Genomic DNA, 13,569 nt, shown 5'->3' with positions numbered 1-13,569 from the left:
TTTGGTCTGCCTGCGGTGTCACAAGTGATTTAGAAGCTCATTTCACTTGGGACACCTATTAGAAGTCACTATCACTCTAGTTCTGGTGGTGGACATGTCGCAAACCGGCGTAGTCAAAGCGCTGGAGCGGGAAACATTTACATGGACTCACTCTGACTGGGTATATCCTGTTTGTAACGACGTTTCTAGTATTCTCCAAGTTGAGGTGTATATCCGTAGCTGCTGCAGCTTCATGCATTAGCCTTTCAGCGATACAAATGGTTTGCCGGAATCCAAATCGCACACGAGTGTATCATCTAAAGTGGACCTCTTACTACGTTTGCCAAATGTTGATGCAGTCAAGACCATTCTCGAGACAAGCATCTGACAGAGCTACATTAGTCTAGAGACACCCTTCATTGAGACCAGCCACAGACAGACATGGTGGCCGCTAGGTAGAGTATCGATATGGTGTGCGCAGGTCATAGGCGAGACTGATATGTGCCTGAAGTGAATAAAAACAAAATAGGTAGCAATCGCATGGCCGTTTGCAAGGGGCAAGACATGATTGGTAGATGACAAAGCAAACCGGGCGCGATGTCGGAAGGCTTGCTTCCATGTTTGCGTTTGCGGGCAGGGCTGGATTTCCAATCCGGCTGGAGAAGACATTTCCGAGGGGTTCATCAGTCACCCCTCGCCCAAAGTTTCGTCACCGGGCTCCGCAAATGATAGCCGCTGCAAGAGTAATCTGATCATCTATTCACTCTTGCGCCCAACAACCAAACCAAACACTCTCTCTTTCTCTCAGGACACTGTTCACTTCCCCTCGACAATCAAGATACCCCTCACTACAGCCCACCATGGCGCCCTCAGTAACAATAGACAACACGCCCGACTTCGACTTCTCCGCCCCCACCACAGCCTCTCACACAACCACCACAAAGCAACACACCACACGAACCCTCCTCCTCGCCCCGCCCTCCCTCGCCGCCCACCCCGAAGCCCTCACAACCGTCCTCGCCGCGCACGACCGAAATGCAACCGACATCCAAATGCTCGACCGCCTGGCCCTCGGCCTCGTCTCGCTCCCCGCCGCAACCTACGACCTGATTCTGCTGCTCACAGACGCTGACGGCGCGCGCGCGCACAAGCTCGAGCGCGCCGTCATCGAGCGCCTCGCGCCTTCTCTCAAGCCCGACGGCCGGCTGAGCGCGCAGAGCGGCGAGCTGGACGGTGCGGAGCAGACGGAGGGCATCCTGGCGGGCTTGGTGGCGGAGGGCGCGGGGCTGGTCAAGCCGAAGGCGGCGGCGGAGCAGACGGTGAAGTTGAGTTTCGGGAAGAAGAAGAAGGCGGACGCGGCTGCTGTTCCTGCGAATCCGGTCGAGGCTGTTAACACGGCGAAGAGGAAGAGTCAGGACATCTCTGCGAACGGGGATGGGACTAGTGCTGTGAAGACGACGCCGGCGGGCGTGGGGTTTGTGGATATGTCGGATGATTTTGGAGTGGACTATGATGATGAGGATATGGAGATGGAGATCCCTAGTAATGAGGAGCTGGAGCGCGCGGAGAGGATTGATCCGGACTCACTGCTTACGGAGGAGGACAGGCAGAAGCCTTTGAACATTCGTACGTTGCCTACCTGTCATACTGTCTTGTGCTGAATTGACACAACTAACACTCCTCCCAGCCGAAGCCTGCAAGCCCAACACCAAGCGTCGCCGGGCGTGCAAAGACTGCAGCTGCGGTCTCGCCGAGCGCCTGAACGCCGAAGACGCCGCGAAGCGTGCCAACGCCGATGCCAACCTGGCTAAATTGAACGCCGACGACCTGGCAGAGGTCGACTTCACAGTGCAGGGCAAGGTGGGCTCGTGTGGCAACTGCGCGCTGGGCGACGCCTTCCGCTGCGACGGCTGTCCGTACATTGGCCTGCCGGCGTTCAAGCCTGGCGAGGAGGTGCGGTTGGTGAACAATGATGTCCAGCTTTGAGGCATGAATTGGGCCTCTTTCTCTTTTGTCAATGATCAATACATGAAGGCTTGAGAAGATGCTTTTTGCATTTGCATTGTGTATTTGCGTGGAAGACGTAGATCACACACTTTATCGTCGACGATAGCTTTGGATGGAACTGGGATGATAAGGGTTTATGCTATGCTCATGGTTTATGAAAGGGATTGAAGGAAAGGCATTGCACATATTGATCGATCGAAACGTCTGGCAATGGCGTTTGCCACATTTCACATTAACTGAAATCTATCGCCGTTTCCTAGTGGGACCACTCTCCCCAAAACTCTACTGACAGTCGTCTACCTTACTTTGTTCGCACGCTAGCACTCATTGTCTCGTGATGATCAGTCACCTCATCCCCGGACTATACATATAAGTCACGTTGATCTTAATTCGCACGAGCGATCTCAACTCATTCCTTTCGTTCATAAGTAAGGAACTAACGCCGGCAGAATCCCCTTGACAAGTTCGATCTTCTCTTCTCGGGGCCCAGAGCCACCCATCACATTCATGAGCTCCTTGCGTTGGAGCTCGTTCATGTTTGGGAGACCAACCGATTTTGCTGTACCAAGATGCCATTGTAACCAGAACATATCGCGATTCGGTTTGCCGAACGCAATGCCTAGTGGTGTACCGTGAACCTCACTACGATGAAGCGTGTCCGCTCCAAGATCCAGTGACGCTTCTGCGGCGAAAAACTTATTCTTGGCGACTGCAGTAATGAGTGGAGAGCCGTACGAGTGACACTCTTCGTTGATGTTGGCACCGTAGTCGACCAAAAGCTGGATCGCGGTCATCGTTTGCCGGTCGTCACGGTCTTCAGCTCTGGGTTGCCCATACGTTCTTCCACCTTCTTGATCATCTTCATCGAACTGCTCCCCAACGTCTTCGACGTAATCTTCATCATTGCCACTTGCAGAAGCAAGAATCTGTAGTGCAGTCTCGCCATTGGCATTTCTAGCGTTAGGATCTGCTCCTGCCTGTAAAAGACATATCATAACGTCTAGATCGCACACTCTTGCAGCGGCCGGTAGTACAGGGTTGTCTTGTCCCGTCGCGTTGGCACCGTATTCTAGGAGCAGTCGTACATTTTTCAGCCTATTGTACCGGTCGGATCTATTAGGGGGCCAGATTGCCGCTTCCAATATGCTGCCGAATCCCTTGGAAGGCTTGATGTTGACACTTGCCCCAGCATCCAAAACCCATTGGACTTGGTCCGACGTCTCCCCCAGGTCCGTAACCAGCAATTCTAGTACGCAACCGTCTTGATCTGTTCCCGCATTGATGTCTAGCCCGCGGCTCAAAAGTAGCTGAAGCATCTCGTAACCTTCCAAGGTGGAAAGAGTTCTTCTTACAACGCAGGGGGACAACGCGTGAATGTCCACTCCGAGGTCGAGAATTTGGTTGACGATCTTTAGGAAGCCAAACTGTACAGCTGTATTTAGAGGTAACTCCATATTTGTTGCACCGAGAGACTCGCAAATTGGACAGGTCGAAAGGGAATTGTCTATGCTTTCGGCGTCCGGTGTCGCTGGCTGGACAGGACTTGTATGCGAATGAGCTCTGTAGTAATCCAGCAAGGCGAGCAACAGTTGAGGGCATCCGTGCCCCAGTAGAATTTGCAACGGGCTGGTTTGAGAGAGGAGATTATCAAGGAAGAAGTCGCGATCAGCACATCGACACAATTGGTTCCAGGGAAACTGCAGTAAGGAAGCCATCTGGCATATTCCTCCCCCGTGAGCAGCTTCCATGTGCGTAAGGACAGAAGAGTACGCGAGTTGCAGAAGAGGGTAACCCATAAGAGATTCTCCACAAGTGTCTTCAGCCGTGAGATTTTCTCCGATGGGATCTTTGCTTGTCCAGCCTGGTAGAATTCCATGTGAACCAGTTGATGGAGACACACGTTGAAGATGGAGGCGGATACACGACTGACACAGGTCTGCGATCCTTGCATGACTCATCGCTTCCACATTCCGTCGTAGATTCGTATCCAAGACCGCCAGTCCGCCCGCCAAAATGTGTTCCCTGACCGATTCGTGGATGAAATGAACATCGTAGTCCCAGAACTCCTCACATTGAAAGTCATCACGCCACCACACTCTACATGTCGACGTTACCTCAACCAGACCTTTGGATGAGTGGTCGACGAATCGTGCCATGCCTTTCAAATCGATCTCCATTGGATCCCACGCCGACAGTTTCTTTTCGCCGCTAGCAAAGCGGAGGCCGAAGTAGAGATGGGTAAGGAGGGAATTCGAACGTGGATTTCGTGCGACAAGGATCCACTGAAGCGTGAGCAAGAGGCCAGGGTCTGAGGCTCCTGCTCGCATAATGCGACTTATCATGTCGTCAAGATCGTTCGGGAGGCTGTTTAGCAAATTGAAAAGCTCCTTGCGCATCGCCCCACGATTAAATGCTTCTACAACTTCTCTCGTCACGAGTACGACCCACATGAACACGCCTTGTGACCTTCTAGCAATCTCCGTTTCAAGTTGAATGCGCAGATCCTGAGGGTTTACGATTAGTTTGTCTGAGATGTACTTTTCGATGTCTGATTCGTGCTCTTTTTCCTTTTCCACGATGATTTCCTCGCTGTGTGCGATGGTGATCTGTGGGTAGTGCCGGCTGGCAAAGCAGGTGTAGAAAAAGATCTTGTTTCGATGAGTAGATTGCATGACATTTTCCAGGAAGGCTACCATGTCGCGCGCGTCGTTTTGATCGCAGCACTCGTCCAGTGCATCGATGAAACAGATCACCTTACGATCTCGCAGACAGAGCACGGCCTTGCGAAAGGATTCTCGGAGCGTTGCTACTTCCCACGTCTTTTCGATCTCATTCGAAACCGGAATCTCGATGATCTTCCGGCACTCCGGGACCGTGCTGAACAACTGGTATAGCAGGGACCTCCACATGCCCTCGACAGATTTCTCCAGCAGCTCGCCTCTTGCGTTGAAGAAGAAGGCCAGGACAACAAAACCGAGCTTCTGGTCTTGGACATACTCGTACAGGTACTTCATGATCGTCGACTTGCCCGCACCTGGCTTGCCCTTGATCCAGAAAAAGCCATGGTGCGAATCCCGAAGCTCGGAATTGCGCCATCGCTGAAAAGCCTCAGTGTCGAGAACCCATCTACAGGAGTCCGCATGCGCTGGGTTCACGGTGTCCAAACGGAGACCCATTCGGTCGAAGGCCAACGCTTTCTTCAGGGCTGCCCACTTCTTCTCATCTGACGACTCATCGCTTGGTTGAACAGTACTGTGATACACGTTTTGCCAATATGTGTTGCCGAGTCGGGCTCGTGCATGGCCGTCTATGGTGACGCGGTCGAATGAGTGACCTTTGTCCTTGGTTCGTTTTGCGGTGTCATCTTCATTGTCGTCCTTCCCACGGCGCCGCTGGCCATGCTTTGTGCTGCTGACCAGAGGCTTGGTTCGCGATGGAACGACGAATGTCCCACGCTTCTGCCCTCGTTTCGCGCCTGGCGGCATGGATCCACGAGGCTTCAGGCAATTTTCCGAGGCTAGAGGAGGACTGAACCCGATCATCAGCATCAGGCTGTAAAGCTGACCTAGCGCCCTCTTTGGGAGCTCAGCCGCGACTTTTAGCTTGAGCTGGTCAGCTGAGCACCCTAAGGTGCATAGCAGCAAGCACTGGCGAATCATTCCATTCGGCATGCAAGCCACGAACGCACTGCATATGCAGCACGCATAGTGCAGGCCAGCGCTCTTCAGCCAAGGTACTTTCGATCACTGCCCATTTCTTTTCGTTTTTGACATCCAAGCTGTCCCAATGCTTGCGAAGCATTGAATGGTGTCAAATTCACTTACCGGCGCGAGATTCACTTCGTCCCTGAATGGCATGTGAAAGTTTCCGTATTTGGGAAACCCTGCTCGTTTGTCGACCATCAGAAAATGAAACGTCAAGAAATTCGTCGTCTCTGGGTACAGAGGGTCGGTGAGCAAAATCAGGTCTGCTCTGCTTGCATCATAAATCTTTACATGCTATAAGTACAAGAGTGTGTATACATATCTAGTTTTACAAATTCGCTGTTTCGCGAAAGTCGTGGGTATCACCCGCTTCTGCGGAGTAGCCTCGATCGTGCACGTGCTGTGTATGCAGTAAGATGAATGAAGCGGCGGAGCGGTGTGCCATACTGCGTCGCAGAAGGTGAAGTTCTCCACATGCGCAAGAGCGCCGTTCGGCTGCATCTTGTGGCTTGACAGCTGATCAAAGGATTCCTTCAAAAAGGGCCTCCAGCTGGACTCGACGGGTGGCGTCTCGCGCTGCAGTCAATGCCGTGCATTCTGCGTACAACCCAACACCATGCGATCCGAGAGTGATTGGGATTGTAGAGCTTGTCTTTGAAAGTCCCTTCACACGCCAAAGAGGCTGCCCGCCCGCATCTTGACTCCCTCCCAGCTGTTCAACTTGGGCCTGACGTCTAAGTAGAAGTTCAAACCCTTGCCCATCAAACCCTCTCCCTTGCCAGAGTAGAAGTCGATGACATAGTCGATATGCGTGCCGCATCGGTCGACCACCCAATCATGCCTATCGAAGGGCAAAGCGTATCCGATGAAGTTATTCCATCGCGCCTTCGGCGTCAGAGCCTTACTGTCACCCGCAAACGACACCAGCTTCGGCCCACCGCAGGCTTCTGAGCCGCGACCCTCCTCCCACTTCTTGATCTCCGTCCACGCGCGCTCGTTGACGGCGTTGTGGATGGGCACGACGCTGGACATGTCCTTCTCTTGGGCGTCGTGACCTTTGCGCTTCATGGCGTTGAAGAACATCTCTTGCGATGGGTAAATCCAGTTACCGGAGGCCTCATCGTGGCCAGTGTCCTTCTCGGCGTTTGAAGGGAGGGCGGCACGCTCGGCGGCGTTTAGTTGCTTGTCTGGTGTTTGGAGGGAGCGTGGGATGGTGGAGATCTCGCGGTGGGTGTCGAGGGAGGATGTGCGGGCTGGTGTGGGTCTCAAAGAGGTCGCTGAAGGGACTTCCCATCGTCCAGAGTCGAGGGAGTATCGTGCTGTAGGAGGAATGTAGATGCGAGGCGTAGGCGCTGGCGCTGGCGCATTCGAGGGAGGCGTTGGTTGCTGCTGGCCTTTGGCCTTTGCTGCTTCAAGCCACTTCTCTCTTGTCTTGTGGTCGACGGGGCACTTGGCCTCAGGGTCCATGTCCGGTGTCCTCATTTTGAGATATGTATATGCGTATGTATGCTAAAAGGGCAAGGATCCAGAAACTCCCATGAAAGTCAAGATGCATAAGCACGACTCTTCGATGCGCCGAGCGGGCCGACGGCGGGATCCCTGCAGGTTGACGAGCAGGGACCGCAAGCGCGCGTGGGCTGGGAACTTTCCACCTGCGAACCCCTCTAACAGCCCACCGCTGTTGCTGCTGTTGTCCCTGCGATCGCTGTCACGACTACATCCACCACCGCAACAATGGCAGCCGATCAGGTCCACCGCGCGAGCACTTTCGCCCCCGTCAACATTGCCGTCATCAAGTATGTCGCAGGAGAACACTCCCATCTCAACAAACACTCGTTGCTAACCTACCGCTGCACAGGTACTGGGGCAAGCGGGATACCAAACTCAACCTGCCGACCAACTCCTCGCTTTCGGTCACCCTCTCCCAGGATGACCTTCGCACGCACACCACTGCTTCCTGCAGCCCCGACTTCACCCAGGACTCCCTCACCCTGAACGGCAAGGACCAGGACATCTCCGGCGCCAGGACCCAGGCTTGTTTCCGTGAGCTGCGCCAGCTGCGCAAAGATGTCGAGGCAGGCGACAGCAGCCTGCCCAAGCTTGCCGACCTGAAGCTCAAGGTCGTCAGCGAGAACAACTTCCCCACCGCTGCCGGCCTGGCCTCCAGCGCTGCTGGCTTTGCTGCTCTCGTTCGCGCCATCGCCAACCTGTACCAGCTTCCCGCAACCCCGACCGACCTCAGCAAGATCGCCCGCCAGGGCTCCGGATCCGCATGCCGCAGTCTGTTCGGCGGCTACGCCGGTTGGCAGAAGGGTGAAGAGGAGGACGGCAGCGACAGCCTGGCATACGAGGTCGCGCCCGCCAGCCACTGGCCGGACATGCGCGCCTGCATCCTCGTCGCCAGTGCCGACAAGAAGGACATCTCTTCCACCACCGGCATGCAAGCCACCGTTGCAACCTCCGCGCTCTTCCAGGAGCGCGCCAACATCGTCGTCCCCAAGCGCATGAAGGCGATGGAGAAGGCGATCCAGAACCGCGACTTCGAGGCTTTTGCTACGCTGTCCATGAAGGACTCGAACAACTTCCACGCCACCTGCCTCGACACCGACCCGCCGATCTTCTACATGAACGACACCTCGCGCGCCGCCGTCAGACTGTGTGAGGCCATCAATGATGCTGCGGGTAAGATTGTCTGCGGCTACACTTTCGATGCCGGCCCTAACGCCGTCGTCTACTACCTCGCCGAGGATGAGGAGCGTGTCGCGGGCACCTTCAAGGCCATCCTGGGTGACAAGACCGGCTGGGAGGGCAAGAAGGGCCAGGCGGTCAAGAGCGATGTGCAGGTGCCGGAGGGCAACGAGGTCGTGGTGGGGCTGCTGCAGAAGGGCATCAGCAGAGTCATCCTGACCAGCGTCGGTGATGGGCCGAGGAAGACTGAGGAGCACCTTTGCTAGATGATTTCGAAGGCGAACGAGGAGAGAACACGACCGAGAGGGAAAGTAGTAAGCCGGGATGCGAGCATTTTCATCATATTGCATGTGTTCATGATACCCACGCATCACCTCAGGCTAGCAGAATAAAGAAAAAAGAAGAAGAAAGGTTCAAAGTTCATCTTTTCAGTGTGCTGTACAGAGATGAGATATATAAGTTTTACTCAGCATCACACAGCCCCTCCACCTTCTCCGCGCCAACACCCGCCAACCCGTCGAAGTACCCCAGCACCTCCTCAACCGGCACCATGCTCATCTCGCCAAACCCAGGCCGGCTCGACTTGAGCACCTGCCCTCCCCACAGCACGCGCACGAAATAGCATCCACCCTTGCTGTACAGCTCAAACACCACCTCCGCGCCCATCCCCGGCCAAACCATCCTGTCCAGCTGCAACACCGACAGCAGCCGCGACATGCTCCCGTCGTGCGCCACATTGTGCCTGTACCGCACTTCGGACCCAGGCACGCTGCTCTCCTCGTCGCGGCCCATGACGCCACGCAGGTTCTGCGCCAGCTCCGCGACCCAGACGCCGTAGCTCGCGGCCGTGGCGCGCAGGGACGCCGGCGCGTCGCGGTAGATGAATGAGTACTCGTACTCGCCGAGGCGGAAGACTTGCTCGGCGTCGGCGGTCGAGACGCAGTCGCTGGGGTCGCTGGCGCTGCAGGGGAGGGGTTTGGCGTGGCAGAGGCGCGAGGACAGGTTGTCGAAGTAGTGGTCGAGGGACTGGTGCCAGCTGCTGGAGTCCGGGGAGACGCCGCTGAGGGCGTCGAGGCGGGCGAAGAGGGGCGCGGCGGCGTTGAGGTGTTCGAGCCAGGCGGGGGAGGAGGAGCCGGGGCCGTAGGAGGCCAGGAGGGAGGTGGAGGCCGGGCAGCTGTATTTGGGTTCGAGGGAGTCGATGGAAGAGGGCTGGATGTGCAGGGGTGTGTTGGTGTTGGCTTGCGAGGGGTACATGCCGGCGATGAGCATGCTGGCGACTTGGGAGGTGATGACGTTGTTGGTTACGCGATAGCTGACGGCGGAGGGGGAGTAGTCGGCGGGGATGAAGTGGAGGAGGTCGTGGTAGACAGATTTGAGGTCTGCGCCGTGCTTGTGGCTGTCGTCGAGGCCGCCGCGGGTGATTTGGGGGAATTGACAGGTGCCTGCGAAGCCTTCTGGGGTGAAAGGGTTGGTTGGCGATGTGTAGACGCTCCAGTAGGTATCGGCGGATGGGTTGCCATCTGGATTGATAGGCTGGCCACCGTAGAAAAGGCCTTGGTCGTCGCAGTACCACGGGTAGTTCTCGACAGGGAAGGTGTTGGAGGAGTAGGGTGTCCGCTTGTGGTGGCGGTGGATTACCTCTACGTACTCGAGCTTGTAGCCATCGTCCTTGACACGGGGATACGTCTTGGGGTTGACGTGGGGCATGTTGCAGTAGTTGTACGTGTCCAAGGGCCCTTGGCTGGAGTTGAAGATGAAGCCATAAGTTCCAGTACCATTGATGGCGGACGAGAGACTGTTGACCTTGGCTTGTGCAGGAGCATGCCAGCTCAAATCGACTGTGCTGTTAGAACTACATGTCTGATTTGAATAGGTCTGCGCAGACACAACATTGAGAGAAGAAAGCGCTGCCAACAACGATGACTTGGGTTGAGAGTAACGCATAATTGCTGTGATGGCCTGCTGAACGGTGAGTACGGCAAAAAGAGAAAGCAGCAAGGTCTTATACGATGGCATTGACAACGACATGAGTTTAGGCAATTTCAGGAAAGCTCGTATCAATGCTCGTGGAGCGTCATGGCCGTGATGGGAGTGGATCTGATGTCCACGTTGTCTGCAGGAACCCACGAAGTCGTGGGCGCTTCTCCAGATCCCATTGGAGAGAGCCTTGTCGCGCTTCAACAACAAGAGCACGACGACGCACTACTGTCGCTCAACATCATCATATCATTGAACTGTATTATTCTTGCACACGGACTCCATTACAATCCTCCACTTACCGAAGACAAACTTTGCAACAGAAGGTGTGTTGTCGAATAGGGCAAAGTCAATCATGACAGCAGCCACCATCGCGAGGTCTGAACATTACCCTTTTCCGTTTCTGACTTCTTGGGTACCAAGAAATGGACAGGAACAGAGGGTGGAGAACATGGTCCAATTTGAGAGTAGATGGAGTTACTCGAGAAGGAAAAATCGCTACGTTGAGAAAAACCCAGAATACAATCCTATACACCACATGCATTTATCTCGTGAGAAGTATTCGCTCGTCCAAGCGCACAATAACGCCCTGTCCATAGATATACGCTCGCAGCGCGCTTCAAACTCTTATTAACAACTTTGGTACTGTCATCAGTGAATCATTGCTCGCCCTCCTGGTGCTCGAAAACCATGTCAACCTGCTTGACAGGGTGCAGCATCATTGGCGGCAGACACATTCTTCCCTCGCCCGCGAGCTCCTCTTCCTCGCCGCCGTCGTTGTCGACTTTGTAGCCGAGCCACCTCTTCCAGAGGTTGGGGCTGAAGCCTGCGTGGTAGTACCATGACGTGCCGAGGAAGTTGTGCTGTCTCTCATCGCTGAAGACGGAGGTCCGCGCGCCGCCAGCGGCGCCGTTGCGGCCGTTGTTGAAGATGGCTGTAAGGTAGGAGGTCGGCCATGCGCGGTCGATGTAGACTGGATGGGGCGCGTAGACGGCTTTGAGGCCGTGGTGCAGCGCACAGGACCCAGGCCACATCTCAGAGAACATGGTGTGGCGCTTGAGCGAGGTTTCGCGGTGCATAGTCTCCAGAAGGCGGCGAGAGAGGCGAGAAGCAGTGATAATGGCCGTACGGCGCGGCGGATAGCTCTTGGTGGTGTTGTAGCCTGTGACATCTTCGGCGAGGATCCAGTTAGTCCCCGAAGGATCAAACAGAGGGTTGAACGTGATGAAGTCGGCCTCCTCGCCAACGCCCCACTTGTAGTCGTCCTTGTCGTACGAAGTCGGAGGAATAGGATCGTGCTCATTCTCAATGCTATCGCCTTCGCCTGTGGGAGGGTCCGGACCCCAGACGGGCTTCTCGGCGCGACGGCTTTCTTTGTCCATCGGATCTTTCACGCCAGCATCGGCAGCAAGCTTTGCGTAGACGTTTTGCTTTTGTGACGTGCCCGATTCGATCTGAATACGAACGAGATGCTTGAAATCCTCCCAGCTGCCGTGTTCCGCCGGGACGTAGAAGCGTCCGTTCCTCTCCCACAGGCCCTTGCGCGGCTGCTCTTTGGCCCATTGCGAAACTTGGTTGAAGAGGTGGTAGAAGTGGCCAGTGTAACGGATGTCCATTTCCCAGTGCCAGAAAAAATCGTACTCCGGGTGCTGGTGCGCAAAATATTGCACGGGCATGTAAGTGCTGCGGTAGGCGCCGTGGACAGGCAAATCGCGGTACATGCTCTCATGAACGCCACCGTAGATGAGACCCATCTGCCTTTCCGACCAGAGTGTTCCCATGCCGCGAAACTCTTGCGGCAAGGACTCATCCAGCACGCGCTGATAAGTATCCTCGTCAGACCAGATCTGCATGTTGTCGTCCTTGACGTGTATCAGAAAGTGGATTACGTATTCCGTTCCAGATTGAATGGACAGCTCATTGACCAGAGCTCTGAGATAGAAAATATCTTCAGGGTCGTACTCGTAACCAGTCCATGTCCGGATGATAACAGCGGTCCTCGGGGCGAACTCTTTGCCGTTCTTAGTCTTCTTAGCCTCCTTCTCTTCGGCCTTCTCTTTCTCGGGTCCACCAGAGCCCATAGTCTTGAAGAAATCGTTGCGACCCTTGGATGCAGCCTTGAATCGATCCTGGTTGGCTTTCATGCAGGCTTCTTGAGCCTCAGCCCAGTGGACGTTCCTATAATCGATTTCCAAATGGTCACCCCAGACCTTCTCGACGTCCTCTCTGTGTCCTTCCATACCAGCGCCGCTGCCGCCGAACTTCCTGCTGTATCCAAGACCATAGGGTCCGAGTCTCCCAAAGCGCTCGAAGCACATATCGTTCTTCAACCCAAGGAGTTCAGCAGACCCCATTACAGGTTCAGGGAAGCCTTGAGGAACGCCCTTGTACCCAAGCATGTGCGGAACCTGCAGCTTCGTCTTCTGGTCCAAATAACATTCCACCTTCTTCTCATGAACAGTGTCCTCCTTTCCAGCAAAGGGGTCAAATCTTGCGCTCATCTCTTTCCAAGGTTCATCTCTCTTGCCAAAGCCCTTGTCACCCTGTATCGCCGCGTCGTCCTCCTTCTTCCGCTGCTCAGCCGCGACCTCCAGCCTCTTCGCCTCCTCATCCTCAGCAACAGGATATTCCGGCACATTCTCCTCTCGCCGCACAAGCGTCCTGATACCACCATGATACCTCTTCAAGAACGGAAACTGCTCCCACGGCGCCGGCTTCGACGGCGGCTCTTTAATCCCCAGCGACACCTCGGCCCTACTCGCCCAGCTCGCATTCACCAGCAGGAACATGAACACAAGCAGCGACGTCGCGATGAAGCACGTAAAGTAGCGCGTGAACCGCCTCCGTGGCAGGTGGTACGCCAGGCTCTTGCGGAAAGACGGCGAGCTGGGCTTGCCGAGTATGGGCTCGAAGGAGCCGCTGGCGTCGCGCGAGGACGAGACGAGGGAGGGCGCTTCGTCGTCCGAGTCGATGTCGGCTTGCAGTCGTTGCTTCTCGGGGTCGACCCAGCTCCCGGATAGGGAGCGGTAGCGGGGGCCCATGGTGGCCGTGAATGTGGTGTGCGTGGTCGCAGGAACAAACGAGGAATAGGCTGCTTATGCGTTGGATGACATCGGCTGTGCCGGGTTGCTGTGGACGGTCTTAGGAAGTCGCTGCCAATGTACGAGTGAGACAGGATCCGGGCTTGAGGTGGACAGGGTCCAGCGGGTTGTCC

The 13,569-nt window shown here is 55.5% G+C and overlaps 6 protein-coding genes across 6 annotated transcripts; 2 read left to right on the top strand and 4 right to left on the bottom strand.

Moving 5' to 3' along the window:
* The first annotated feature begins 692 nt into the window (after positions 1–692).
* Positions 693–2,266, top strand: dre2 (Fe-S cluster assembly protein DRE2). The gene is made up of 2 exons (XM_069375630.1): positions 693–1,605; positions 1,667–2,266. Exons 1-2 carry the CDS (start codon positions 840–842, stop codon positions 1,963–1,965), a joined length of 1,065 nt encoding a protein of 354 aa, XP_069227606.1. The 5' UTR covers positions 693–839; the 3' UTR covers positions 1,966–2,266.
* Positions 2,267–2,408: 142 nt separating this feature from the next.
* On the bottom strand, positions 2,409–5,471 carry WHR41_07024 (uncharacterized protein; the record flags this gene model as incomplete). The annotated part of the gene is made up of 2 exons (XM_069375629.1): positions 2,409–3,418; positions 3,917–5,471. The coding sequence occupies 2 exons, from the start codon at positions 5,469–5,471 to the stop codon at positions 2,409–2,411; spliced, it is 2,565 nt and encodes an 854-aa protein (XP_069227607.1).
* Positions 5,472–6,356: 885 nt separating this feature from the next.
* On the bottom strand, positions 6,357–7,172 carry WHR41_07023 (uncharacterized protein; the record flags this gene model as incomplete). The annotated part of the gene is made up of 1 exon (XM_069375628.1): positions 6,357–7,172. One exon carries the CDS (start codon positions 7,170–7,172, stop codon positions 6,357–6,359), a length of 816 nt encoding a protein of 271 aa, XP_069227611.1.
* A 197-nt stretch (positions 7,173–7,369) lies between these two features.
* On the top strand, positions 7,370–8,801 carry WHR41_07022 (uncharacterized protein). The gene is made up of 2 exons (XM_069375627.1): positions 7,370–7,486; positions 7,549–8,801. Exons 1-2 carry the CDS (start codon positions 7,425–7,427, stop codon positions 8,642–8,644), a joined length of 1,158 nt encoding a protein of 385 aa, XP_069227612.1. The 5' UTR covers positions 7,370–7,424; the 3' UTR covers positions 8,645–8,801.
* A 39-nt stretch (positions 8,802–8,840) lies between these two features.
* Positions 8,841–10,406, bottom strand: WHR41_07021 (uncharacterized protein; the record flags this gene model as incomplete). Its single annotated transcript, XM_069375626.1, has 1 exon — positions 8,841–10,406. One exon carries the CDS (start codon positions 10,404–10,406, stop codon positions 8,841–8,843), a length of 1,566 nt encoding a protein of 521 aa, XP_069227609.1.
* Positions 10,407–11,014: 608 nt separating this feature from the next.
* WHR41_07020 (uncharacterized protein) lies at positions 11,015–13,396 on the bottom strand (the record flags this gene model as incomplete). The annotated part of the gene is made up of 1 exon (XM_069375625.1): positions 11,015–13,396. One exon carries the CDS (start codon positions 13,394–13,396, stop codon positions 11,015–11,017), a length of 2,382 nt encoding a protein of 793 aa, XP_069227610.1.
* Positions 13,397–13,569: the final 173 nt, after the last annotated feature.

This window comes from Cladosporium halotolerans (genome assembly GCF_011745625.1).
Source record: "Cladosporium halotolerans strain TM138-S3 chromosome Unknown Sca25, whole genome shotgun sequence".
NCBI classification, from domain to species: domain Eukaryota; kingdom Fungi; phylum Ascomycota; class Dothideomycetes; order Cladosporiales; family Cladosporiaceae; genus Cladosporium; species Cladosporium halotolerans.
The sequence above is the reverse complement of the archived record's forward strand: the minus strand, read 5'-3'. Positions and strand labels throughout refer to the sequence as shown.

Excerpts from the sequence above, each read along its gene's own strand:
- WHR41_07022 (XM_069375627.1), top strand. The coding sequence starts at position 7,425 with ATGGCAGCCGATCAGGTCCACCGCGCGAGCACTTTCGCCCCCGTCAAC. Across the intron at positions 7,487-7,548 it reads GTCAACATTGCCGTCATCAA|GTACTGGGGCAAGCGGGATA; the intron begins GTATGTCGCAGG and ends ACCGCTGCACAG.
- dre2 (XM_069375630.1), top strand. The coding sequence starts at position 840 with ATGGCGCCCTCAGTAACAATAGACAACACGCCCGACTTCGACTTCTCC. Across the intron at positions 1,606-1,666 it reads GCAGAAGCCTTTGAACATTC|CCGAAGCCTGCAAGCCCAAC; the intron begins GTACGTTGCCTA and ends CACTCCTCCCAG.